General features: G+C 47.7%; 1 protein-coding gene across 1 annotated transcript in view; it reads left to right on the forward strand.

Moving 5' to 3' along the window:
- The window catches only part of HMMR (hyaluronan mediated motility receptor), a 415301-nt gene that overhangs the window by 274382 nt on the left and 115198 nt on the right, over positions 1-25721 (forward strand). The window contains exons 15-16 of the mRNA XM_085617832.1: positions 16620-16834; positions 17258-17374. Of these exons, the coding sequence (XP_085473958.1) occupies positions 16620-16834; positions 17258-17374 (332 nt within the window). The remainder of the gene's footprint in view (positions 1-16619; positions 16835-17257; positions 17375-25721) is intronic.

Raw genomic sequence — 25721 nt, forward strand, 5'->3', positions numbered from 1 at the left:
GCCAGGCAGAAACCACCACTCTAGTCAGGACAAGGGGGGTTACACTCCTAAAATAACCCCTGCTCACCCACTTGGTAGCTTGGCACGAGCAGTCAGGCTTAACTTGGAGGCAGTGTGTAAAGCATTTGCACAAAACCAACAGTAATACAATGTAAGCACTACAAATGGACACCACACAAGTTTTAGAAAAATATCCAATATTTTTATATAAACGAGATCAAATACGATATCCACAATACAGTACTTCAGAAATAGTTATTTCTCAAAATGTCTTTAAGTTGAAAAACACAGTTCGTACGAGTTGGTAACTTGGTCCGAGCCTACCGTGATGCTTAAAACAGTCTCTCAGTTCCAGCTGACCGCGTCAGTACGGGCCAGCAACAGCGGGACAGATTTGTTCACAGTACCTTTCTTAGTGTGACCCACACGGCGGTGCGAGCCAGTCTTGGCGTCCGTCGCGGTTGCGATGCAAAGTGGAAGCGGTGCCTCTAGATGCGGTGCGAGCAGCGGCCCGGTGACAATAGTCCAGACGGCGTCGGTGAGACCAAGGCGGGCGGTGCAGGGCGAGGCGGTGCTCAATGCGGTACTGGCAAGTTGCGATGCGAGCGACCGAGCCGGTTGGCGGGAAGTGACACTGGCCGAGTCGGTCACTGGTGTCGAGCCGGTCACAGGTGTTGAGCCAGCAGCGATCGTGTCGGTGAGCCCAGGCCAGTGAAGTGAGTCGCGGTGTCTCTCGATACGGTGCAGGAAGTGGCTCGGTGACTGAGTCGGTGAGAACAAGGCTTACCGTGCAGGGAGAGTCAGTGCGGTTTGCGGTGCCTTCAGGACACAAGGCCAGCGACGTAGTCTGACAGTCTATCGCGGTTCCCTCTTCTCTGTGGCAACTAACAGCGGTTCCAGCAGCGGTACCCAGAGGTTGGTGAAGTCTTTGCAGTCCATGAGACTTCTTAACCGGAGGCCAGCTCGGTTCAGGCCCTTGGAGATACCCAGCACAAGTAGAGAAAGTCCAGTCCTTTCACTGCCCAAGGCAGAAGCAGCAGCTGCAGGCCAACCCAACAAAGCAACACAGCAAAGAGGCAGTACTCCTGGCAGCTCTTCGTCTTGGCAGGTTCCTTGATTCCAGCGAGATCTATGAAGCCTTTTCTATCCCGGAGACTTCCAACAGGAGGCAAGTCCTATTTCAAGCCCTTGGAGAAACATTTAGCAGCAGGTTGATGAAAGTCCAGTCCTTTTCCCTATCCAAGACGGAAGCAACCACTGCAGGCCAACCCCACAACACGCAGCATGGGGGCAGTACTCCTCCAGCTTTCCCTGTCCTCCTGCCTGGCAGGTTCCTTAGTTCAGAAGTAATCTAAATCTCTGGGCCCCAATATTTATACCAGCAAATCCTTTGTCCTCTGAAGGCAGAGGGGCCTTTTGCCTAGTCCAAACCAGTTCTGGTCAGTCCTGGAGCACTTTGTTTACATGACTCCTTTCCCTTCAGAGTGCAGGGCAGAGACATCAGATGCCCCACAGAAGGTGAAGCCAGCGTTGTGGAGGAAAGGCACAGCCCTGGAGCACTCTTTTGACATGATTCCTTCTCTACTTTCACAGGGCAGATACATCCGACGCACCGCAGGGAGTGGAGCCAGCACTGTGGGGGGCAGGCACAGTCCTATTCAGATCCCAGGTGCAACTCCTCCTGCCCATCTAGATGCAGATCTCTATTCACCACTGGGCAGACTCACCCTGTCTCCTGGAATTCCCCAGCCCTGTCACTCAAACTCCAGACAGGGAATACACAACCTAGCAGAGGTAGGTTCGGATAGACAAAATACCTACTTTCTAAAAGTGGTATTTTCAAACACAATGTTAAAACCAACTTTACTAAAAGATGTATTATCATTCTGATTTCAGGCATATTAAATTCGAATTTCTACTATGTTCCCTGAGTCAGTTATGATTATAAGATGTAAAAATCAAGCTGCCCATTCTGGCCTATGGAGAACAGGTAGCCTTGCAATAGTGAGAAACGAAAATGGCTGTAATTCACTATTAGGACATGCCACACACACCAGGGCATGTCCTACTTTTCACATACAAGGCACCCTGCCCACAGGGGTACCTTGGGCCTACCTTAGGGATGACTAACATGTGGGAAAGTTTAGGGACTTGCAAGTGTGTGCACTTGCCAAGTCGACATGGCAGCCCCAGGCTGCACACAGACTGCAATGGCAGGCCATAGACACACTTTACAGGCTGTTTGCTTGGGTGGCACAATCCAGTGCTGCTGCCGACCAAAAGCATTTGATTTATAGGCCCTGGCACTTGCAGTGCACTTTACTAGGGACTGACACATAAATCAAATAGCCAATCATGGAAACACCAAAACAGTTTACACAGAGCATATGCACTTTAGCACTGACCAGCAGTGGTGGAGTGCCCAGAGTCCTAAAACCAACACACAGGTCAGGAAAAAATAGGAGGAAAAAGCAAAAAGTTTAGGGCTAACCCTGCAAAAAGGGCCATTTCAAACACCCCTGTACCCATTATTGGACTGGGAAGAGTTTTGGGACCTACCCCCCTGTGCAGGTTTGTGGGGCCCTTTAGAAGACTCGGGCTTTTTATCTTGGATTCTCACCACCGGTCCCCTGGCGAGGTTTTGTAACCACTTTCTTTTTGTCACCCCCAGTGGTTGTTTTTGTCACCCTTGTCTTGACCCAGTGGTCTGCCTTCCTTCCCACTTTTTGAGGATAAATTAGACGTAGGTCTACCAAATGCTGTAGTAACTTCATTAGTGCAAAATTAGTAAAATGTTTTTTCATAAACCGATTGTAAAGTCCATTGAAATCATGCACATTGTATCCAGTTAACCAACCATCTAGTGTTTTAACTGAGTAGTCTACGAAGTCAATCCGGGATTGGTTTTGGGTTTGGTGAGCCCCCCTGAATCAAATGCTATATTCCTCAGTTGAGTCCAGATCCCGGAGTTCTCTTCATGAGGTCAGAAGGCTCCGCATCTGCCCCAGAAAGGGTCAGGAGTCTGTCTCTGCAGTAACCAGAGAACAGTTCCCAAAGGAGTGCCCCCCGTGTGACTTCACCTTTCTCATTTCACAAGCCCTCTCAAAGGCTGTGAACCATTTTTTGATATCACTCCATATTTAGGGACAATCCCTTTGGGAATTTTAGTATCATAAGATTGCTCTTTATCCTTATTGAGTAAAGTGCTACCACCATTGATGGGTCTCTAGATCCAGTCTTTTGGTCAACCTTGCTAAAAGGCGGTCCTGATTGAGGCTTTCCTCCATGTCCTCAGTAGTGCCTGACCCACCTGTGTGGGATCCAGGTAGTGAGAGGTTGATTCTTGGAGTTGGGCTGTTGGTGCCCTTTTCTCCCTATGAAGTGAAAGAGGTTGATCTATCATGTAGTCGTCCTCCTTACTCATCTGGCCGGTCTTCACCAGTTTCAGATGGGTGGTCCTTAGCATACCCAGCCAACAGCTCCTGGAGCTTTTGTTTGTTAGGATGGGACCCCCTGGCTGTTTGTAATTTTGCATATGGACCTTACCTCCTTGAAAGAGAAGTGAAGGTAAGGGGTGAGGTCAAGCTCCTCACCCATGCCCTCAGACATTGTGGTTAGTTTCACTAACAGCTGGATTCTTGTTTTGAGACATTGTTAAAAAAAACTTCTATCTCCTCTTACCCTAGCTATAGTGACTTTTAGTTTTCTAAAATTCTACAGGGACCTTACCAAGGCCCTGGCAAGACTTTAGTAATTTTGCAAAAATGCTAATTTGAGAAATCAGAATTCTAAAGACCACTTAAGAGTTCTGTTGTGTGATCAGGTGATAACCAAGTAGTCCAACAAATGTAAAGTTGTATTTCCCAACGGTGATAGGCCAGAGCGGCTGCAAATTGATTCATTTGGAGAGTATTCGGGAAACTGAAAACTGAAGAATTCAAATCTAATTTCCTACAGCCTTGTATAGTCAAATGTTTTAAACCTATGTGAAGATATCCCCCACAAAAATAATTGTAGATGGCCAGAAACAGTCAGACGATCTGCTCACTAAAGTCTGACCTGGGAGCAGGGGGACTGTATGCATACTTGAAACTTAATAAAACATTTTTATTACTTCTATCTCCAAGGACAAAGTGCAGTGAAGTATAAGGATCTACATATGCTTCAATTGACAGTGACTTGAAGGCAAACATGGATTTAAAACGGGAACAGGAGGAGTCTGTAACCAAACACTGAATAATGTAATCCTGTGCCATGCAAAATGCATACCTCTGGGATTTTTTCTTTTTTAAAGCTGAATCCATGCTTTTAAAATCTCTTTGCTGCTCAGCTGGTTAGCCCAAGGCTACTGACCTGCAACTTGAAAACTACCATTATGTGCTTTTGAACTGCCCATGAAAGCCGTTCAGAATAAAGTTCTTTGTACTTAATACACATCAAGGAATTACTCATTCTTCAGGATATCTGGGAAATAAATGCAAAAAATGCTTAAAGGTAGTTTCCCCACTCTTAGAGCATGGGTTTGAGGCTTCGGCCCTTCATGCAGCATGGATATGCAGGAAAGGTAACAGCTCCAATGTATCTAAAGTTTTGTAAAGCACCTATGTGGTTGTTTGGTCTTGACACACATAAAAGAGGGGATGCTGTGTGGTTGGGATAGTTACTATGGGGGGTGTGTGTGTGTAGGAAGATGACTGTATATACTATAACAAAAAGAGGTGTAGTGTGCACAGTCCAATGAGTCCCCAAAGGTATAGCAGAGGATAAAGTAGGTAATACCTTGCACTCAAGTTAATGGTAGCTGGGCTGAGCAGTTGGGCTTATCAGTGTAGTGTTAAGCATTTGTTGTACGCACTCTGGCAAGAAATGATAGCACACAGACTAAATCCAGACCAATTGTAAGTATAAATTTTATACGTTGTATTTTATGAAAGAACCAAGGATTACTTGCTGTAGATAAGTTTGCTGTATCTCAAAGTAACTATTTCTCAGGAAATGCATCACTGGTTGAAGAATGTCTAAATATACTTTTACAGCCTATTAAGTTTGTACATGCAGAACAATTGAAGTTTAGGCTTTGCATTGTAAAGATAGGCAATGCAAGGTATTGGTTGGAGTTCAATGTAATCCTAGGACTGATGACTAAGTAACTTACGGTTAAATACTAGAGTTAAGAGTTCAGTCCAGGTTTATGGCACTGGCACAGGACAAGGGTCAGGTCGGTACGGGTGCAGAAGTCTAAGGAAGTCTGGTGCCCAATTCAATGCTAAGGGGACAGGGGGTACTCCAAAGAGCAACAGTCATAGGTAGGTACCTGCAATTTCAGTCTAGTGTCCTGGGATCAGTGAACAGCACAAAGGGGCCACAAGTAGGCACCAACAGCGCACCTCCAGCAGCACACGGACTGCAGGGTGCAAAAACGGTGGTGGGCTCCCAATGGAGGAAGTGCTGCAGGCTCGCAGTTGAAGTCTTGGTGAAGGGTTGCAGCAATCAGAGGGTGAAGCTGGAGGGCTGCTGGACACAGGGATAAAGTCTGTTGGACACCCCAAGGCCAGGGGCCTCAGGTGCAGTGGTGTATTTTAGTGTCTGGTTTTCTCACCAAATGCAGTCGTGGTGGGGGGTGGATGACCCCTCCAAGTGAGGCTGCAGGTTTTGAAATGGAGGTCGGAGTAGGTCGTCCAATACTAGATCCAGGCCCAGATTACCAGGGGGACCTCGCTGTGGAGCTTGGCCACTCAGACCCTGGGCATCTGGTGCATAGTGGTGTAGACTTGTGGGTCCACCTGGATCCGGTGTCTGGCCTCGAGTTTATTGGTCGCAAATCCACAGGAGATGGTCTTTCTCAAAGGCAGCGCAGGTCTCCTGGGTTCTTGCAGGCTGCTGGCCTCTTATGAGGGGGCATATGCCTCGTCCTGATTGGGGGAAATCATCTTAAAGATGGAGGGGGATTGAGATGTTTCACTTAGCCTCCCCCACCTGAGGGGTGGGTTTGGCAAACGTGGGCACGACTACCTTTCTTTATAGGATTTCCAGCCGATTCTCCCACCCAAAGTGGGGGTCAGAACTGGTGGGAGCCAGTTGCTGATAGCAGCAAAGGCTAGGGCAGCTAATAAAGTCAGCAAGCCTTTGAAGCTTCCCTTTCGTGGACTCTGCTCATCATGGGGGAGGAGGCATGACACCTCTGCCCAGGATGTGCTTTGTTTCAGGACCCAGAGAGTGGTGGGCTTTCTACCCAGGGGTCCAGAAACTTGTCTGGTGGTTGCTTACGACTGGTAGCCATTCAGGAACCACACCAGAGCTTTTCGTTTTTTCAGGGGGTATCACTGAAAGGCCCCTCTGCATTTTACATTAAATTCAACACTGGCATCAGTGTGGGTTTAATGTGCTGAGAAATTTGGTCCCAAATTTCCCAGTTTCCAGTGAAGCCATCGTGAAGCTGTGGAGCTCTTAATGGAATAATCCCAGCCCCTGTACTCAAAATGGCTTCACTACACTTAGTGCCTGTGAATGGCACACACTCTTGGGGCATATTGCTCATGTAGCTATGCCTTCACTTTTGACATGGTGTAACCTGCTTTTAGGGCTGTAAGGCCTGCTAGAGGGTGGACTTATCCATGCCACAGATAGTGTTGGTGGGCATGGTACCAAGGCATGGCTGCCTTGTCGACTTCATTTTAGTCTGCACCAAAACACGCAGCCTGCAGTGTGTCAGTGTTAAGGTGAGGGGGGGGGGGTCTCTGAGGGTGGCATAATGCAAGCTGCAGTCCTCAGAGGGCCTCTCTGGACACCAGGCCCTTGGTACCAGGGGTACCTTTTACAAAATACTTGCATATGACCCAATGTGCCAATTGTTGAATCACAAGTACAGTTATGTGAAGAACACATGCCTTGGGACAGCTGCATTCGGTACAGGTAAGAGCAGTGGGTTGGAGGAGGCAGGGTGTGGTGTCAACATAAGTTGAGGGAAGAAAACCAATTAACTTTCGCTCGCCTCATCGCACACTATGTATATATATGTGTGTATGTTTACTGCTCGTAATTTGTGACCAGTTATTTTGCTACCAGTAATTTAAGAACCATATCTATGCACTAATAGGTCTGTTCTTACATCCGAATTGTAGTGGGTAGGTATCGAAACTACCTCCTAGTAATGAAATACCTTACGAATTTCAACAAACTACAGTTTGTTGCAGTCACAGGGATTGAGTCAGTCCTGGTCTTTTGTGAGAATTATTTTGAACTCCCTGTGTGAGATGTGTTAAAAATCTGATACCAACTTGTTTATTGGGGAGTTCATTAGGCTGCTGCAAAGGTCTCACTAAAATATTCGTCCATGCATTGTGCGCTACATCAAACAAGTTGATTGGAGGAATGCTTGCAATAAGTCTAACCACTAGCAATAGTTTGGGGTGGTCTTCTTACCCATCTATTTTCCCACCATGCCGCCCCATATTTGACTCTGCCATATGCAAGTCAGTCGTGACCCTGTTCAATTAGTAACAGTCCAGTCCGAGCTGCCAAGCCCTCCCTGATCACAAGCAACCTAAAACAGATTTTTCCCTTATTGGGGCTCTTTTGTCAGGTGCTGCTTGTTTTCAGTGGCACAGTGACCACAGGACCCACATCTGGGCATATTCTTGGACTGTCTTACTGACTAGCCCAAACTTAGAGTGAAACCGTGTTTGGGTTTGCATTCCTGTTCAGACACTTGGCAGTTCAGAGTGGGCTGTTCCTATTGGAACTGGGTCAATATTAATTTGCGTATGGCTGGATCTAATCTGAGGGGCTATTATGGAAAAACAATGTATTGGATGCCCACCCCACCCAAGTTCTGACATTCAGTCCCCGGATTAGAAACTGCCCAAATCCTAGGTGTCCAGAGGAGCTGCTGCTATTTCCTCTGTAATGTAATATTCAGAAGTTTATTTTGTAGTACTGCAGCGCCATCAATGAAAGTGACCTAAATGGCAAGCAGACACCAAATGGTCAATTCCTCCTGAGAGTATCTAGAACACTACCTCACTGTAAGTTGCTGCTTCAGAGGTGTACTGTAGACAAAACATTGGCAATTTTAAGCAGGGGTAGGCTTTGCCCAGTGACTTGTAACTGGATCAAACCTTTAATCACTATACTGGAGACACACGGCATACCACATTCCGCTGGAATGTTACAGGTTGTGAATAAAACTTAAGTGTTGATACATTCTTTTCTGTCGTATGATTCAAAACCTGGGTTTGAGAAATTGATTGTTGGGGGTGGGGTGGGGGGTGGTTTGGAGAGCTGACCAGGTTTTGTATCTGGTCCAGTTAGGTTACTTTAATTAAACTTAGCTCAATCCTGGGTAGCTGTGGCATAGAACAGTCAGACTTAACTGAAAGGGAGACAAGTTTAAAGCAACAGCCAGTACCCAAAATTGTCAAGTAGAAAGCACGACAACTTCCACTCCAATTTCTAAAATTTTTTAGAAGCTTTAGTTTTCTAGCACCAAAAAGCACAAGCTGCCAATCACTGGTAGCTGTTCATGGTAGATCGTGTCAAAGTAAAAAATTTGGGCTGACTGCGATGAAGCGTGGGTCTGTTCCAGTGACCAGGTTCTCCCCGGTAAAAGTTTGCCTTTTGTCTTGGTCTTTTTTTTTTTCTAAAATATTTTTCTTGTTTGCGGGGGCAGACAGCCAACTGATTCTCACATATGGCTCAACGGTGGAGTGTTTGTCATGGTGAAATACAACACGTTGGAAATTACAAACTTTTTGGTAAGTCTAGCTGCGTTCAGCAGTGCAAACCAGCAAGTTGAATCACACTGGTGATCAGGTGGCTGTGTTCCCCTGTAAGCCTTATTTTCTTTTAAGAAAAAGCTGCTAAGTGTCCACTATCTGAAAGAAACACGTTAGTTAGATTCCTCACCTTAGAATATCCCCAGGCTGGATCCGGAAGATTTTTCGTCAGCAATACCCCTTGCGCGTCGCTAGGCGTCGTCTGCGGCTCCGCGTCCGTCGTCGGCGTCGTGCGCCGGAATGACGTCGTCGGAGTACTTAGACGCCGCCCTCGCGCGCTGACGTCAGTTCTTCTTTTTTCCGCGCCAGTAAGCGCAGATCCGGGAGAGCTACCCCTTTAGTCATTTTTTGATCAACTTTTTTGATCCTTTTTGATCTGGTCTCGACTCCGGTGCCGGTAGGATACCTGGTTTTAAAGCCTGTGCTGACTGCAACCGCTTGATGTCGGTTACGACCATCACCGCCGGTGCCTTTACTGCTTGGGCCTAGACCACGACGCGGAGTCGTGTTCGGACTGCAAGGCCCTGACCTCGAAGGCTAGACGGGAGCAGTCCCGTAAGCTTCTCGAGATTCGCCACTCTGCTCCGCGCGCCTCTCGATCCCGGTCCAGGAGGAGGTCCAAGGATCGGTCGCAGAGCCGCAGCCGACGTCCCAATCGGTCGTCGGGATCCAAGTCTTCGGGTAAGTCGAAGCATTCCAAGAAGTCCAAGAGGCGACACCGCTCTTCGGACTCCCCCCGCCGGTCGCGCGGAGCAGCGCAAGTCCCCATACCCACCGGTCCCTGGGACTGACGCGACGCCATGAGGAGGCTGGCTTCGACGCCCGCTGGCGCACCTTCGGGCCCCGCGGACCCGACTGGGCTGCCTTGCCTGCCGGCGGCTCCGGCGCCGTTGACGGCTCCGGCCTCGACGCCGCAAGCGCCCAAGGGACCCGTTCCCGAGTCCCCGCCGACGCCGGTCAACCTCGTAACGCCTCCTCTGCCGGCGTCGACACCGATACCACCGCCGACGTCGAGCCCCGGTTCAGCCCCACTCTGGGCCCGGCGCCGATCCGGCGTCGAAGGACGCAGCGTTCGGCGCCGCTGGAGACACATTATGTCTATCGCCCGGCTCCGCTCCTTCCTCCTGTATACCAGGAATCGGATGATGGGGACAACTGGGAGGGATCCGAGGATCCTATGGCCCTTCAGGCTCAAATGTCACAGGACTGGGTAGATGAACTGGGGGAGGCCAGTGGCCTGGATACCTCTCCGGACACTGGATTCGTCTCTCCTCCGACTGTGGCTTCGGAGGAGGGCGCTGCTTGCTCTGTGGTGCTGCGCAAGGCGGCCGCAGCCCTTGGGCTCGAGCTGCCTGCCGTGGCTGTGAGGACTAACGTCCTTACTGAGGTGCTTCAGTCTGCAGCAAGCTCCACTGAGCCTCTGCTGCAATTCAATGAGGCCCTCATTGACGTTCTGCAGGGCACCTGGTCCAAGCCCTCCACAGTTCCTCCTGTGGACAGGAACGTCGCCAGTCGCCACCGCCCTGCTCCGGGCAACCCCAGTTTTCTGTCCCAACACCCCACCCCTGAGAGCCTGGTTATCCAGGCCTCTACCTCCCAATCCTCCTTCCCGACCGCCCCGCCGGACCGGGATTCCAAGAGACTGGAACAGTTTGGCAAGAAGCTGTTCTCCTCCCTTAGTTTGGGCCTGCGGTCTTTGAACACCGCCTGTCTCTTGGACCGTTATTCCCACTCTCTGTGGGATGCGCTGGAGGACGTGCTGCCCCTGTGTCCGGAGGAGGTCCGGACACGACTTACCCAGGCTCTGGCCGATGGGAGGGATGCAGCGCGACATGCTATCCGATGTGGGCTTGACACTACGGACTCGCTGGGTAGGGCCATTTCTACCACAGTGGCGCTTAGACGTCACGCCTGGCTACGGTCCACGTCATTTTCGGGCGATGTCCAGAGCACTCTCATGGACATGCCCTTTGATGGCACTCGCCTTTTTGGCGAGAAAGCGGACAGTGCGCTGAATCGCTTTAAGGACTCCCGGGCTACGGCAAAGTCCTTGGGCCTTTCGGCCCCACGGTCGCAAACTTCCGCCTTTCGCCCCTTTCGTGGCCAAGGAAGGGGTGCCTCCTCACGTGCGCCTAGCCACCAGCCGCAGAACCAACCTGCGCGCGGACGTGGTTTCCGCCGAGGCGGTTCTGGAGGACGACGAGGTCAGCCCACATCCATCCCGGCAGCATCCGCCTCAAAGCCTTCCTAGTCCGAGCTTTCAGGCCCATGCCGCGCCAGTGGGCGGCAGAGTTCGCCATCACCTGCTCCACTGGCGGTCCATCACATCGGACAGGTGGGTGCTGCAAATCGTCCGAAGGGGCTACTCCCTCCCCTTCGAGACGACCCCTCCAGCCATGCCACCGCAGCACCACCGTATCTCGGGGGATCATTTGAATCTTCTCCACAAGGAAGTTTCGGCCCTCTTGGCCAAGGGGGCCGTCGAGCGCGTTCCGAGCCCAGAAGTAGGTCATGGTTGTTATTCCCACTACTTTCTGGTTCCCAAGAAGGGCAAAGGGGGACTACGCCCTATCTTGGACCTCGAACGTCAATGCCTTCCTCCGGAAGGAAAGGTTCAAGATGTTCACTTTGGCTCAGGTTCTAGCTGCCCTAGACCCCGGAGACTGGATGGTAGCGTTGGACTTGCAGGACGCTTATTTCCACATCCCCGTCCTGCCGGCCCACCGGCGTTACCTGCGGTTCACGGTGGGCTAAGAGCACTTTCAGTTTACCGTGCTCCCCTTCGGCCTCACCAGTGCCCCTCGGGTGTTCACGAAAGTGATGGCGGTGGTCGCAGCTCAGGGGTTCCAGTCTTCCCCTATCTCGACGACTGGTTGTTGAAGGCGGGCTCGCCCCAGGCAGTAGTCTCCCACCTCCAGACTACGGCGGATCTCCTGCATTTGCTGGGATTTTCCATTAACGTGCCGAAGTCACACTTGAGTCCCTCTCAGAAGCTCCTCTTCATCGGAGCAGTTCTCGATTTGGCGCAGTTCCGGGTCTATCCACCGGAACAGCGGGTCCGGGATATTCAGGCCCTGATTCCCATCTTTCGGCCTCTATCCTGGGTTTCGGTCAGGCTAGTGTTGCGGCTTCTGGGGCTGATGGCCTCCTGCATCCTACTAGTGCATCACACCAGGCGGTGCATGTGGGCTCTGCAGTGGGACCTGAAGTTTCAGTGGGCCCAGCATCACGGCAACCTGTCCGACCATGTCTTGATCTCGGAGGGCACTGCACAGCAGTTGCAGTGGTGGCTCACGGACCGCGATTGGGTCATGGGCAGAGGCCTCTCCCTTCCCCAACCGGAGCATGTCGTAGTGACAGATGCGTCCCTCCTGGGATGGGGTGGCCATATGGGAGAGGCGGAGATCAGAGGCCTCTGGTCTCCGGCGGAGTCTCGTCTCCACATCAACCTGTTGGAGTTGAGAGCGATCCGGCTTGCACTGAAAGCCTTCCTTCCCTCTGTCAGGGGAAGTGTCGTGCAGGTGTTCACGTACAACACCACCGCCATGTGGTATTGCAACAAACAGGGCGGGGTGGGGTCGTGGACCCTTTGTCAGGAGGCTCTGCGCCTCTGGACGTGGCTGGAACACCAGGGCGTCACCCTAGTGGTTCAACATCTGGCGGGCCCTCTGAACGCCAGAACAGACTAACTCAGCCGCCGGTGCATGATGGATCACGAATGGCGTCTGAACTCTGAAGTGGCGCAAGGTCTCTTTCAGCAGTGGGGAGAGCCTTGGTTAGATCTATTCGCCACCAAAGAGAACGCGCAATGTCAGCAGTTCTGCGCGTTGGAATTTCCAAGGCGGCACTCGCTCGGCTACTCTTTTCGTCGCGAGTGGAGTTGCGGTCTGTTGTGCGCCTTTCCGCCTATACCACTTCTGCCCAGAGTGCTGAAGAAGATCAGGCACGACCGGGCCCAAGTCATCTTGGTGGCTCCGGATTGGGCACGAAGGTACTGGTATCCCGAGCTACTCAGTATGTTGACCGATCCTCCGATACGTCTGCCCCTTCGGGAGGATTTTCTGTCGCAGCAGCAGGGGACGGTCCTCCACCCGAACCTGTCCAGCCTCCACCTCCATTCGTGGAGATTGAGCGGCGGCAGTTGATGACATTTGACTTGCCTCCTGAAGTCTGTGATATCATTCTGGCAGCCAGGCGTCCCTCCACAAAGACAGTATACGCCTGCCGGTGGAACAAATTTGTGGCATGGTGCACAGCAAAGGCTGTGGATCCCCTTTCCGCCCCTCTTTCTGAGGTTCTACTGTTTCTTCTTTCTTTGGCCCGGCAGGGCTCTGCCCTGGGCACCCTGAAAGGTTATCTTGCTGCCATCTCTGCCTTCTTGCGGCTTCCTGATCAGCCTTCTCTTTTCAAGTCCCCTGTAGTTACACGCTTTCTAAAAGGCATTACTCACACGTTCCCTCCTGTCCCTTTTGTAATGCCTCAGTGGGACTTGAATCTTGTTCTCACATTTCTGATGTGCGCTCCCTTTGAGCCTCTTCATAATTGTCCTCTTCGTCTGCTGACGCTTAAGACTGCTTTCCTGGTAGCCATCACCTCGGCTAGACGGGTGAGTGAGCTCCAGGCTTTATCATCAAAGCCTCCTTTTCTCTCTGTTCATCCGGACAAGGTTGTCCTTCGGCCTCGTCCCTCCTTTCTTCCGAAAGTGGTGACTCCATTTCATCTTGGGCAGTCTGTCACCTTGCCCACCTTCTTTCCGCCTCCGCATCCTTCCAAAGAGGAAGAGAGGCTCCACCGTCTGGACCCAAAACGTGCGCTCTCCTTTTATCTGGACCGCACAAAGCAGTTCCGGGTGGACGACCAACTTTTCGTTGGATACGTGGGTGCTAAGAAGGGGAAAGCTGTGCACAAACGGACCATCTCTTGGTGGGTCGTTTTGTGCATCAAAATTTGTTACTCCTTGGCAAAAAAGGACCCTCCTGTTGGGCTGCGCGCCCACTCCACTCGGGCCACAGCGGCTACTACTGCTTTGGGACGGGGAGTCCCTTTGCAGGACATCTGTCAGGCGGCGACGTGGGCTTCGCTACACACGTTTGCCAGGCATTATTGCCTTGACAGCCAAGTCCGGAGGGATGGCTTCTTTGGCCGTTCTGTCCTCCAGGACTTTCTGGTGTGATCTTGGTTCGCAGACCCACCACCGGGGATGGTATTGCTTGGGTATCTATTCTAAGGTGAGTAATCTAACTAACGGGTTTCTTTCAGATGAACAAGTTACTTACCTTCGGTAACGATGTATCTGTAAGAAACATTAGTTAGTTAGATTCCTCACCGACCCACCCATCCTCCCCGTTCTGCGAACTGACATCTAGGGTTAAGGTTCTGCTTTTCAGTCCCCTAGATTTTATTTTTGGCACCAGTGTCGGTCTTTGCATGGCTCTGCGTTCCTGGCGCGGAAAGCTATGTACAAGAACTGACGTCAGCGCGCGAGGGCGGCGTCTAAGTACTCCGTCATTCCGGCGCACGACGCCGACGACTGACGCGGAGCCGCAGACGACGCCTAGCGACGCGCAAGGGGTATTGCTGACGAAAAATCTTCCGGATCCAGCCTGACGCCTGGGGATATTCTAAGGTGAGGAATCTAACTAATGTTTCTTACAGATACATCATTACCGAAGGTAAGTAACTTGTTCTTCTGTCTTGAGGGGAGAATAAACGTTTACAAAGGGTCCTTTTGGATACCACATGGTGAGTTAGGATTCAATTATCCAGAAGCCACCAGCAGGGCTCACGTCAAGGCTAGTTGGAACTGGTCAGCTTGGCTGTTTGTTGCAGGCTTTTGTTCCTGGAGCTCAACAGGAGACTAGCTCACTACCCCTTTGAGTCCACTCTTCTCTCCTTCGTTCAAGTGGGAGCAGGTTGAGCCCTTGGGTTTCTCTCCACGCCTAAAACAGCAGATTCAGTCCTAAGTTCCAGCCCTTTGGTTCAGCAGGTGCTTTCCACTGTTCCAGCAGTGTTCTGAAGGAGGTAGCCAGCGGGTGCACTTTTATGCCTGGCACTAACTTGTGGTTGTATTAGACTCCTTAAAATCTAGACTTACAATTCCTGCAGGCAACCCCACCCATTCTTGCATCACTTCCAGAGGGGTTGGCACTAAATCTGACATTGGTTCCACTCTGGTATTTAGACAATGGCAGGGGCAAACCTAGGTCTGTTACATCTACCTGTGAGGAGCTGCCCCTTTGAAGCTGGTACAGTTGGTGGGTACATTACCCTAAGCTGTCTTGTCAGGAAGAGGTCACACCGCCTCCCAGCCAAGGCCCTATTCCCTTCCCTACTGAGAGCAATTCACACCTGCCTGCAGGCTACCAGGTGAGAGCTGGGGATTATCTCACACATGAGCTACTAGAGGCTTTAGACTGGAAAATGGCAGCTTTTTAAAAGTGGTATTTTAAAAATTGTAATTTAAGGTCTGACAACTATCAGTTTGGATTTTAAATTACTCTTGAAGTCCTTGAACCATGGTTAGTTATTCCCAAATGAAGTAAAGAGTTATAATGTAACTTGGTGCTTTTCTTTTGGAGAGAAGGCTTTGCCACAGTGAAAAACTTTGTTCGTTTTTCACTGTCTGGATATGTAAAACCTACATACACTTGTCTTACATTTTAAATACCATGCACCCTGTCATGGGAGCTTTTAGGGCATGCCTTAGGAGTGACCTGGGTATTAAAATAAGATTTAGGCCTGGTAAAGGGGGTCATATTGCCGGGCATAGTTTTCACGTTCAGTATAGTGTTGGCACAATCAGTGCTGCAGTCCACCAGTGACATTTAACTTGGTCCTGGTACACAGAGTACCATACTAGGGACTTGGGACTTTAAATGTGCCAATCAAGTAGTTGCAAATTGCACGTACACTTTGGGGGGGGGGGGGGGGGGGGAGTTGCAAATACACTGGGCGATGGATGTCTGCACAGTAGTGTTCATAGTCGGGAAACCAGCCCTAAATCTAGCAAAAAAGTGTTTGATCCTGTTAAAAGGCCTTTTCTTACACTGGGTAAACTATCTGATGTAGATTGGTATACCATTACATGCAATAGTGGCAGGCCAACACAGATTGAGACACAAGCCCAGAGGACACTCTACCACGTGTGACTCTGGAGATGTAGAATACCACTTTCCAATCGCCTTGTGCACTCTGCAAGAAAAGGAAGTCCTTGGTTTTAAAACAGAGTAAGGGAAGCTTTGTCCCAAGAGTAGCAAAATGTCTATGCCTGTCACCAAATGATTGTCTGAAACTATGAACTTTTTTTTAAGCCTGCAGTAGACCCATTTAAGGTATTTGGTGTTAACTTTGCCTATACTTCGCTTTAAAAAATATATAAATGTGTAGCACTCTGTATATTTAAAGGGTGGAGTGAGCTATGGGGGATAAGGTTGGCATAGGTAATGGCATCCCTCCATATTGCTGCCTGCTTGAAACCTCCCCTCTCTAATAGGATTGGATCCTCACATCAATGAAGTCCTTGGTACCCAGTAGTTGCTGTACTGCATGCTGCTTGTTAGCACACAGGTGATGGGAAGCCCATAGCGATTAAGGAGACTGTTTCCCCTATGTCAATAGTCTAGAGCAGGAAATGTTAACCTAGCTAAGAAATTATATATATATTTTTGTCCAGCAGTCTTTTCAGTGATCTTTTGTATTGTCCCTGAACTTAATGATAGTTTTTTGTTTATCACAAGTGCTCCTCTTCTTTTAAAAACGGACCATAAACTGTCTCCTACTTTTTTAAATTTGCATGTGCTATTTAAAAAAACACTTTTGTTCTTGTTTGAACTGTCTTCGTTGCAGGAGCTTGCTGCAGCACTTCGCGAAGAGTTGCTTCATGTCGAACAAGAGATGAGGTCAGAGAAGAGTCTGCTGGAGGAAGAACTTGAGGGAACGCTTGATGAATTGGATCGTATGCAGCTTGAGGAAGAACATGCCGAGAAGTTGATTACTCATCTGGAGCAAGAAAATAAACGGAGATCTGAAGAACTAAGTCTTCTAGAGTTGATGCTTAAAGAGTGTGTGGTTATTAATTGATGCATCAATTTCGTATCGAATTTTTGTGCCATTTCTCACAGCTGAAGTATTTAAACTCTGATACTGGAGTGAAAAAAGCTGCCCTATAAGAACAGTAGCTAAATATTGAAAAACTGGCATGGAAACAATCTATAATGTATGAAGAAGCTTAGAGTAGTAAATAGGAATTTATGAACATCTATGCATTGGATCTCCTGTAAGGTTGTTGCTGTAAAATTACAGTAATGAAAGCTTAGCCTTCTGCAGTGCCTTCCAGGGTAGTTCAATATTTGATAGTAGCAAATTGAGCCTGCTCTCGCTGAAATCCCCCCCAAATAAATCTCATTGTATGTTCATAGTAAGCGAAGCCTTAATCCTAAATGTTCTTGTTTTTTGTGATGGATCATCTTTTTCTCACCTGGTAGGAAAAATGCAGAGCTGGAGAAAGTCAATGTGATGCATAACAAAGCTAGAACTCAGTTTGAAGAAGAGCGGCAGAATACCATATGCAAGCTTAATGAGATGTCAGTGAAGTTTGAAAGGTCAGTATTTTTGCGAAAACTAAGGTAAAACAGTCTGTGCATGTATATAGCACAATTGAATTTATGCCAATGAATAAAATTAGTTGGTTTAATTTGTTGAAATGTTATACTGTTGTAATTAAGACTGAACAACTAAAACTAACAAGTTTATTTTGCTTCGGTTTAATTTGTAACACCTTTACAGTGAAACATGGTGCACAAATCAGACCAGCTCCAACCAAAAGGTTTTAGGATTAGTACTCAAACCTGTTTAATTTCAGTCCTAGTCCCTTGTTCTCCATAGGGTATATCAAAGCTCATGGTGAATCACACTTTTTCCATGTATTCTCTGTTGAATGTTACTTTCCTATGTATAGCAAGCCGGCTCTTTTTACCCCATATACCTAGTTTTAGTCCACTATATAGAGTGGAGGCAAAAATGATAATCCTAAATACTCTTTTGTGGTAGTGTGGGAGAGAAATGTAGGTTTACCAGAGAGGGTAGAGCTAAGCATTTGTTGTACTCGGAGGTAATAAGACACGCTCAAGAATAAATCCAAAACCAATTTAGCAAAATCTTGTTTTTCCTTTTTGTACCAAGAAGTTCGTTATCAGTACTTTTTTTTCAATGAGTTTTCACAGGTAAGTAAACAGTTCACTTAAATGCGTGTTTATGAAGCAAAGCTACCCTACGGAAGAAAAGACATGTGCTGCATACAGTTATTTACAGTGTTTCCGGGGGATCTCCTTCAGTCACTGAGGGTCATAGGGGGCTACGGTCCAAAGTACCACCAGCACTTACTCGTTACCTGCCCTGAGTTATCTTGGCGCAGAGGTGCTAGTAAGGTTGCTGTTGGAAAGAAGATTGGGCCACCCAGAAACAGGCTGCAAATTGGGACTTCATTACAAGTCCAGGAGATCCCAACAGGTCTCTCTGGTCAGAAGTGTCCTAGGGACAAGGGTGCACAGGTGGTTTGTTGGTACCTGGGCTGGGACCTTCGTACAAAAGGTTGTCTGGGCTCTTTGCATCCTAGTGCCTTGAATTTGTCTGACTCACCAGTTGAGGGTGCAAAATCTGGACAGCTGGGCCACTCTGAAGGTTGGTTTCTGTGTTGCTGACCTCCCTCGATGGCTGTTCGGTCTTGGTGTAGTGGTAGTCTGAATTGGACTCGTGGGCTCTTTTTGCTGCAAGGGGTACAGTACCCATGTATTGGTTCTGTGCGTCTCTGGTTGGTCCAGGTGTCCTCTCACTTGGTGGGGGTGGGTGGCGCAGATCAGACCTTCAGTAGCACAGTTTCCTCTTCCTGGGAGACTACTGTTGGCCTGGCCGGAGAGCACCAACTTTGTGAACCGGGCTTTGCATTTTCAGTGCCTGTGGGCTGCAGGGGAGTAGCTACTCTACTTCAAGCAAGATTTCTTGCAATTTGCGAAGGGCTGGCTGTCTCCCGGGGTTCTTGGAAATGTTTGGTTGCAGGACATGTCGCTAGCCAAGATTGTCTAGACTGGTGCAGACTGGGCTTGGCACCAAAAGTTCACAGCCGTAAGTTCTCATTTTTTTTGCAGCTCTGTGGCCTATTCTAATGTATCCATCGAATCTGAGTTCCTGGTGTCATGGTGCACCTAAATACTCAATTTAGGGGCATGACCGGTAGTAGCCAATGGGCTACTTACCTTTAGATTGTCTACACCCCTTTTATGACCTCTTTCTGTGGTAAGTGGGCATAACTTTGACCCAGAGCCTAATTCCACCAAAGCTAAGATGGTGGAATTCTAAAATTTGTGTTGACATCAGGTAGCCTGCCTTAGAGGTTGAATTGGGCTGAGAAGGGAACTCTCCTCCTGACTAGCTAGTTCTCCCATCTGTCCTAGTGCCACATGGGCAAGAGACCAGGCATGGCATTATCACTGTCTGGGAAAGCCTTGGGGTTTAATGTCAAAGGCGGCACATTCCTTTGAAGCTTCCTGCCTTGATATGCAAATCACTTAGCCATCCTGCTTGGAGGTGGTGACTACACCTCCTGCCAGGCATTGTTTCTGCTCTCGTAGATCACAGGGGGTCAAACTTGTCTTGTGGCAGGCTGGTATAACTAATAATCAGTAGGTTTTCAGGGGGCACATCTAAGGTGCCCTCTGGATGTATGTATTAATCCATCACTGGAATCAGTGTGGGTTTATTAATGCAAGATATTTGATACCAAACTGTTGTAATCTAATGGTATATTCTTTCTGGTTTCCCACCTCCAGTTCTTGCCTAATTGGTACTTTCCTCCCCTGGTCCCAACATTCTAAGGCTGCCTCCCGAGGTTTTTGTGACAAGTACTCTGTAGGACTGGGATGTTGTGGATTGTGTTGGTGGTGTACCAAATAAAGTCCTAATTCTTACCGGTTTCTTGGACTTTGTAACACTGGCGACGAGGATGGGATATCCTGCACCGAGAAATTGAGAGGTGGGTTGGATCGGCATTCCTCAGTCTTCCTGAACTCTCCTCGGTTTGTACGAGCGCCCAATGTGGCTTTCTGTTCCTGTCAGCATTTTCCTCAAGCCGGCAGAAAAAGCTATTTTTTGCCACATTCTCACTTTCCATAAGGAGTGTTCTCTGGAGCTGTTTCTTCATGGTGCACGCTGATGGGCACAGCTTATCTAGCACTGCCTATCAACAAAGTCTGTGTTGATTTAGTTAACGCACAGTTGAATATTGCTCATCTTGCCACATTTGCCTCATATGGAAAGATATTGCAGTACGTTTACACGCTGATGGGCACAGTTTGCTTTCTGCCTGTCTACACCAGCTCTTTGTTGGTTGCATGCTGATAGGCACAGCTGGTATACATATTGGTGAGCGCACCCTGATGGGCACAGCTTATCCACTACTGCCTATCAACAAATTCTGGTATTGATTTAATTACTGCATAGTTGTAATACTGCCTTTCTTGCCATCCTCGCCACATTTTGTCTGAAGCCATTCCTCTGAGAAGATATATTACAGTATTTACACGCTGGTGGGCACAGCTTGTTTGTCTGCCTGTCTTACCAGCTATTGGGGGGGTTGCACGCTGATAGGCACAGCTGGTATACGTAATTGTGTGATTATGGGCAAGCTCAACACAATGCCTGTCATACATGCTGATAAATACAGTTTCAGACGTTATTCTGCTTATTTGCTATAAAAGACTTCAAAGTGGACAAAGGTGACTTCGCAGCCATTCTTGAAGTTCTAAGTGCATAGAAGGTGGACAACAAAAGTGACATCACTGCCATTCTTAAAGTTCTGAGTGCATTAGTTGTACAGAGGAGCCTACTTTATATAGTACACCATGGCTGCGTTAAACATGGCATTACCTCCTCCCTTCCTAAATGAAGGTGATCCTACAATATAGTGGAAGGATTGGAGGGTAATATTTGAATCATACTTGATAGCGATGGGAGGAGAATTTTTCGAACTTCAGAAAGCAGCACATTTTACTGCATAATCTAGGAGTAGAAGGCAGGAAGATTTATAATAACTTGGAAGGCCCTGACAGAGGATGAAGGAGGAAGTGAAGGAGATTTCAATGTTTACCTAGCTACCATGAACAAACTGGAGAAACATTGTGGTAAAGCGATAAATGTACTATTGGAAAGGCACCATTTGTTTTCAAGAACTCAAGGTAAAAGTGAAAAGGTAAAATCTTATATTGCAGCCTTAAAAGGATTATCCAACACTTGTGAGTTCGAAGGGCTAACAATCTCTTATTAGAGACCAGTTGGTCAGATGCACGCACAACCATAAAATTCAAGAGAAGCTATTAACAGGAAATCCTGATCTGAAACAAGCAGAAATGGCTTTAAGCATTGAACACACAGCTGAGTGTATAAAAGAAATAAATGTAAGTGCTGAGCCCAAATGTCATGATGTAAATGCTGTTGGTAAACAATTGTCAAAGGAACAAACTCAAGCAGAAAAACCTTATAAGCACGAATTCAAAAATTAAGTGTTATAGGTGTGGAAACCCAGCACATTTAGCCAATAGTCCTTGTCCAGCAAGGAATGCGACATGCCACAAGTGTGGAAAGAAAGGACACATAGCCAGAGCATGTCATGAAAATTCAAGGAAAGTTTCTCTGATAGAAGCAGAAACCATACCGGCAGACACCAAACTGGTGTTCCAAGTAGAAGATAAGGATAGTATGGTCAATTTTCCGGAATGCACAATCAGTGGATAAAAAGTTGGTCAGTCTTTGCCGATTCATTCTCCCCATACACCTTATTAGACAGTAAAGTGTTTAAAGGGCTGTTTCCTAACAAATTAGGCACTCTCGAAGAAGCGGACATTAAACCCAGAGGATATGGAGACCCTATTTCCCTGCTAGGGATGACCACTATGAGAATGGAGTATAAAGGTAGAAGCACAGTAGGCAAAATGTATGTATCTGATAAAGGATTCAATTTAATTAGGTGGAAACCTCAAAAAGACCTAGGTATGAAACTTGATCCCAACAGCTGTGATCAAGTCCTTTTAGTAGATAGATCAGTTTGTGGCCAAGCTATCTGCGAATAATTTCCTGAAGTATTTACCAATAAATTGGGTGTACTTAAAGATTATCAGCATTGCATAAAACTTAGACAACGCCAAGGCCACTACCCATAAGGTGAGGCCGATTCCTCATTTAATACATGAACCCTTACAAAAAGAGATAAATAGACTACTAGAGCTAGGAGTCATAGAACCCATAGAGTTCTCAATGGTTATCTCCCATTGTTACGTCCAAAGCTGCCAACAAGGAAGCTAGACTTTGCATTGATCTGAGGGACTTAAATAAAAAATATTTGGGTAGATAGGCACCCGCTACCCAGAATACATGAAATCCTTACACACATTAAAGATGCCAGTCATTTCAGTGTCCTTGATTTATCGTTGGCATATCACCAAGTGGAGTTACATCCTGATTGCCGACACTTCACCTCATTCATTACACCCTTAGGAGCATTCCAATATCTCCGCATGCCTTTCGGACTAGCATCCGCTGTCTGCATTTCAAAGATTTATGCAGCATGTGCTCAAAGACATTCCCGGCACTCTTTGTTTTCAAGATGACATCTTGATTTTTGGCAGAGATGATCTTGAACACAATGACAGGTTGAAGATTACCCTACAAAAGCTGAGCCAAGCGGGTCTGACGTTAAAAAGAGAGAAATGCCAAATAGGAGTAAAACCAGTAGAATACTTGGGGCATGCAATTTCCAGTGAAGGCATCAAACCCAAAATGAATCTGGTTGAAGTTGTACTCTAAGCAGCTGCTCCCACCAATGTAGAGCAATTGAAATCCTTCTTAGGACTATCAGAATATTACTCAAAATTTTATAAAGAATTATTCGAGCAGGGTGGAGCCGTTGCGTAACCTTAAAGCCAAACAACCATTTGAATGGAAGGAGGACTGCCAAACGGTATTTTCGCATATTGAAACTTGCATTACCAAAGCTCCTTTCCTAGGTAGGTTTGATCCCATAAAAACTACCTATCTCTCCACAGATGCCAGCAACAAAGGGTTAGGAGCCAGTCTTACACAAAAGATAGGGCACATGGAACAAGTGATTGCATTTGCCTCCAGATCATTAAAAGGTGCCGAACAAAACTACTCCGTAATTGAGAAAGAGGCGTTGGCTTGTTTAAGGGCTGCTAACCATTTTATATTTTTTCTGTGGGGGGTACCTTTTACTATCAAGACAGACCACAAACCTTAGTTGCAACGCTGACTGCCATATGGAGGGGACATGTCTACAGAACCAAAGCAACATCTCACTATACAGTACCTCCATGTTATGGGACGAGGCAGGCACCTGGTACGTTGGTTCGCAGGGTCTTTACGCACGCATGTAGCGGTCACATTAGAACCACTCCCACGCAAGTGGGAAACAGACCTAGGGAGGCCCTTAGAAGATAAGGAATGGGAAAAGGTACTGAAAGGCTCTGTGCGTATCCCCAGGAATGAGGCTCCGACAGATCCAGTTGATACTACACAGGGCATACCTTACACCAGAGGCCATCAACAGGTACTTTCACCGTATAGATGCGGTGTGCCCCAGATGTCTGGAGCCTGGGGTGGGGCTGATCCACATGCTAAGGAGTTGCCAGAGGATATATACTTATTGGAGTAGGATAAGCAAGCTGCTACATATAAGTACCGGCTGTAGCTTGCCATTCGAATGGGAGGTATACCTATTACACCAATTCCGTAGAACGCCGGCCATGAACGTGACATCCCAGTTCTTAGACCTGGGAATAGCGTTTGTCTAACGGTTGCTCACCAAAAGGTGGAAAGCGCAGGAACCCCACCATGTACAGGCGTGGAGTCACTCGATCTATGTCTGGGCGTGGGATGAAGGGACGGCCATTAGAAGGGAGGAAACGCTGGGCCTAAGGAAGGAGCCAATAGCCACTCGCTGGGAGGGTCTGCTCCAGGCACTCAAGAGGGTAGCAGAGGAGCATACCAGGGGACAATCTGAGAGGAGCGGCATGGGTTTAGGGTAAGCACTGGAATTAGCAATTGGGTGTCTGTATGGTTTCATATGTTACGGTTGAAGTCCCCTGCATGTATTGATTCGTGTCAATAACAATGGGGGGGGGGGGGGGGGAAGAGACTTGTCTCGCTATGAAGGGACAACAAGCTCTCCATTATGGTGGACGAGGTCAATGGAAAAGGCAAAGTGAGGGGGTAAGGGGACGCCACCACTAGCGCCAGGCTGAGTTGGGATTGTTGGGACTGTTGGGGAATTAACTGACTTCTTTAACTAAATCTGTTACAGTCCATATGGCAACAATGGAAGGACTATTCTACTGAACTTCTGGCACTAAGCAGCTCCTGAATAGAGACATATATTCTAGACTCAATCAGAACTGAAAGCTATTTCTATGTTCAGTCAGGTGCTGCGGCTGTGCCTAGGGCGAGCGCAGGGTCCACCATGCAAGTGGCGAAACTGTGTTTAATATGTCTAGTCAACATGTATGGAAAGTGCGCAAGTTATGTCTTTCAAGTAAATGTAATTCTTTGAAAGTTAAAAATAAAAACTGATAAAAAAAGACAGACCACAAACCGCTCACTTACGTATTCACTACCAAAGGTTCCACCAGATTGACACTAGGATAGCTAAATGGATGATAGGACTGGAAGGATTCCATTTTAAAGTGAAATGTGTTCCCGGGAAGAGACATGATGGCTGATTTTCTGTCTCGTGCCCCCATAAATGTAGATTGTGACACGAAAGAGGAAGGATGTGATGTAGTGGTGCTAGAGTGGGAAAACAAAAACTTGACAGTACTGCAGTAGCCCTAAAAGAACTCATAAAAAAAAGGGTGGCCTGACCAAAAGAACATGTTATCTGACCCGGTTAGTATATTTTGGTAAGTGAGGCATGAACTAAGCATAATTAAATTGTACCTCCTGAAGGAATGAGACCAAATCATACTAGCGCACATAGGACATCTTGGTCGGAGTTTGATTAAAAGCAAAGTACGTGAAGAATACTGGTGGCCAAGTATGGACAGAATGGTGGAAAATGTAGTCAAGGACTGTGTAGACTGTGCCAAAAGTGACAAAACTGTCAGTAAGAAAACCTCCGTTGTTGTCTGTTGAAGTTCCCAACCGTCCATGGTCCAAGCTGGCGCTAGACATTATTGGGCCTTTAAATCTCAGACAAGCTAGTGAACGTTTCATCCTTGTCCTCGTAGACTATCACTCGAGGTGGGTGGTAACCAAATGGGTAAGCATCATTGATACCAAAAACCTTATTCAATTTTTAAAAGACACTTTCTATGAGGAAGGTATACCGGACAATGGGGTCCAATTTACCTCAGACTTGATGAAGAGTTTTCATGTCTGACCTACGAATTAACCATCTTAAAACAGCGTTCTATGGTCCCAGAGCTAATGGGCTAGTAGAACGTATGAATAGGGTCATCAAAGAATGTTTACAAAGAGCAGAAGCCACAGTTATAGTTGCGAAGCAAGCCTTGCAAGAAATGATATGGTCGTACAGATCAGCACCCAACACTATCACATGAGTTTCACCATTTGTATCTCTAAAAGGAAGGAAACCTAAAACCAATCTCACAGCAGGGTGGCTGCATAAGACTTATGACTGCAAGATAGACAGGTTGGACATTGCAACGAAAATTGTAAACCAACAAGAGAAATAGAAAATGAGGTATGACTATAGCAAGAGTGTCAAGGCACCATCATTCAAACCAGGAGAAGGGGTTCGCATAGATTTACCACTGGCTAGAAGGAGAAATTACTCCAGGTTTTCCGAACCTGTCAAAATTACAGGTGTAGCAAGGAATGTTGTCCACCTTGAAAATGGACAAACGTGGGGAATGGACAGAGTGGTCA

Source organism: Triturus cristatus, chromosome 7, assembly GCF_964204655.1.
Source record: "Triturus cristatus chromosome 7, aTriCri1.1, whole genome shotgun sequence".
In the NCBI taxonomy this organism is placed as follows: domain Eukaryota; kingdom Metazoa; phylum Chordata; class Amphibia; order Caudata; family Salamandridae; genus Triturus; species Triturus cristatus.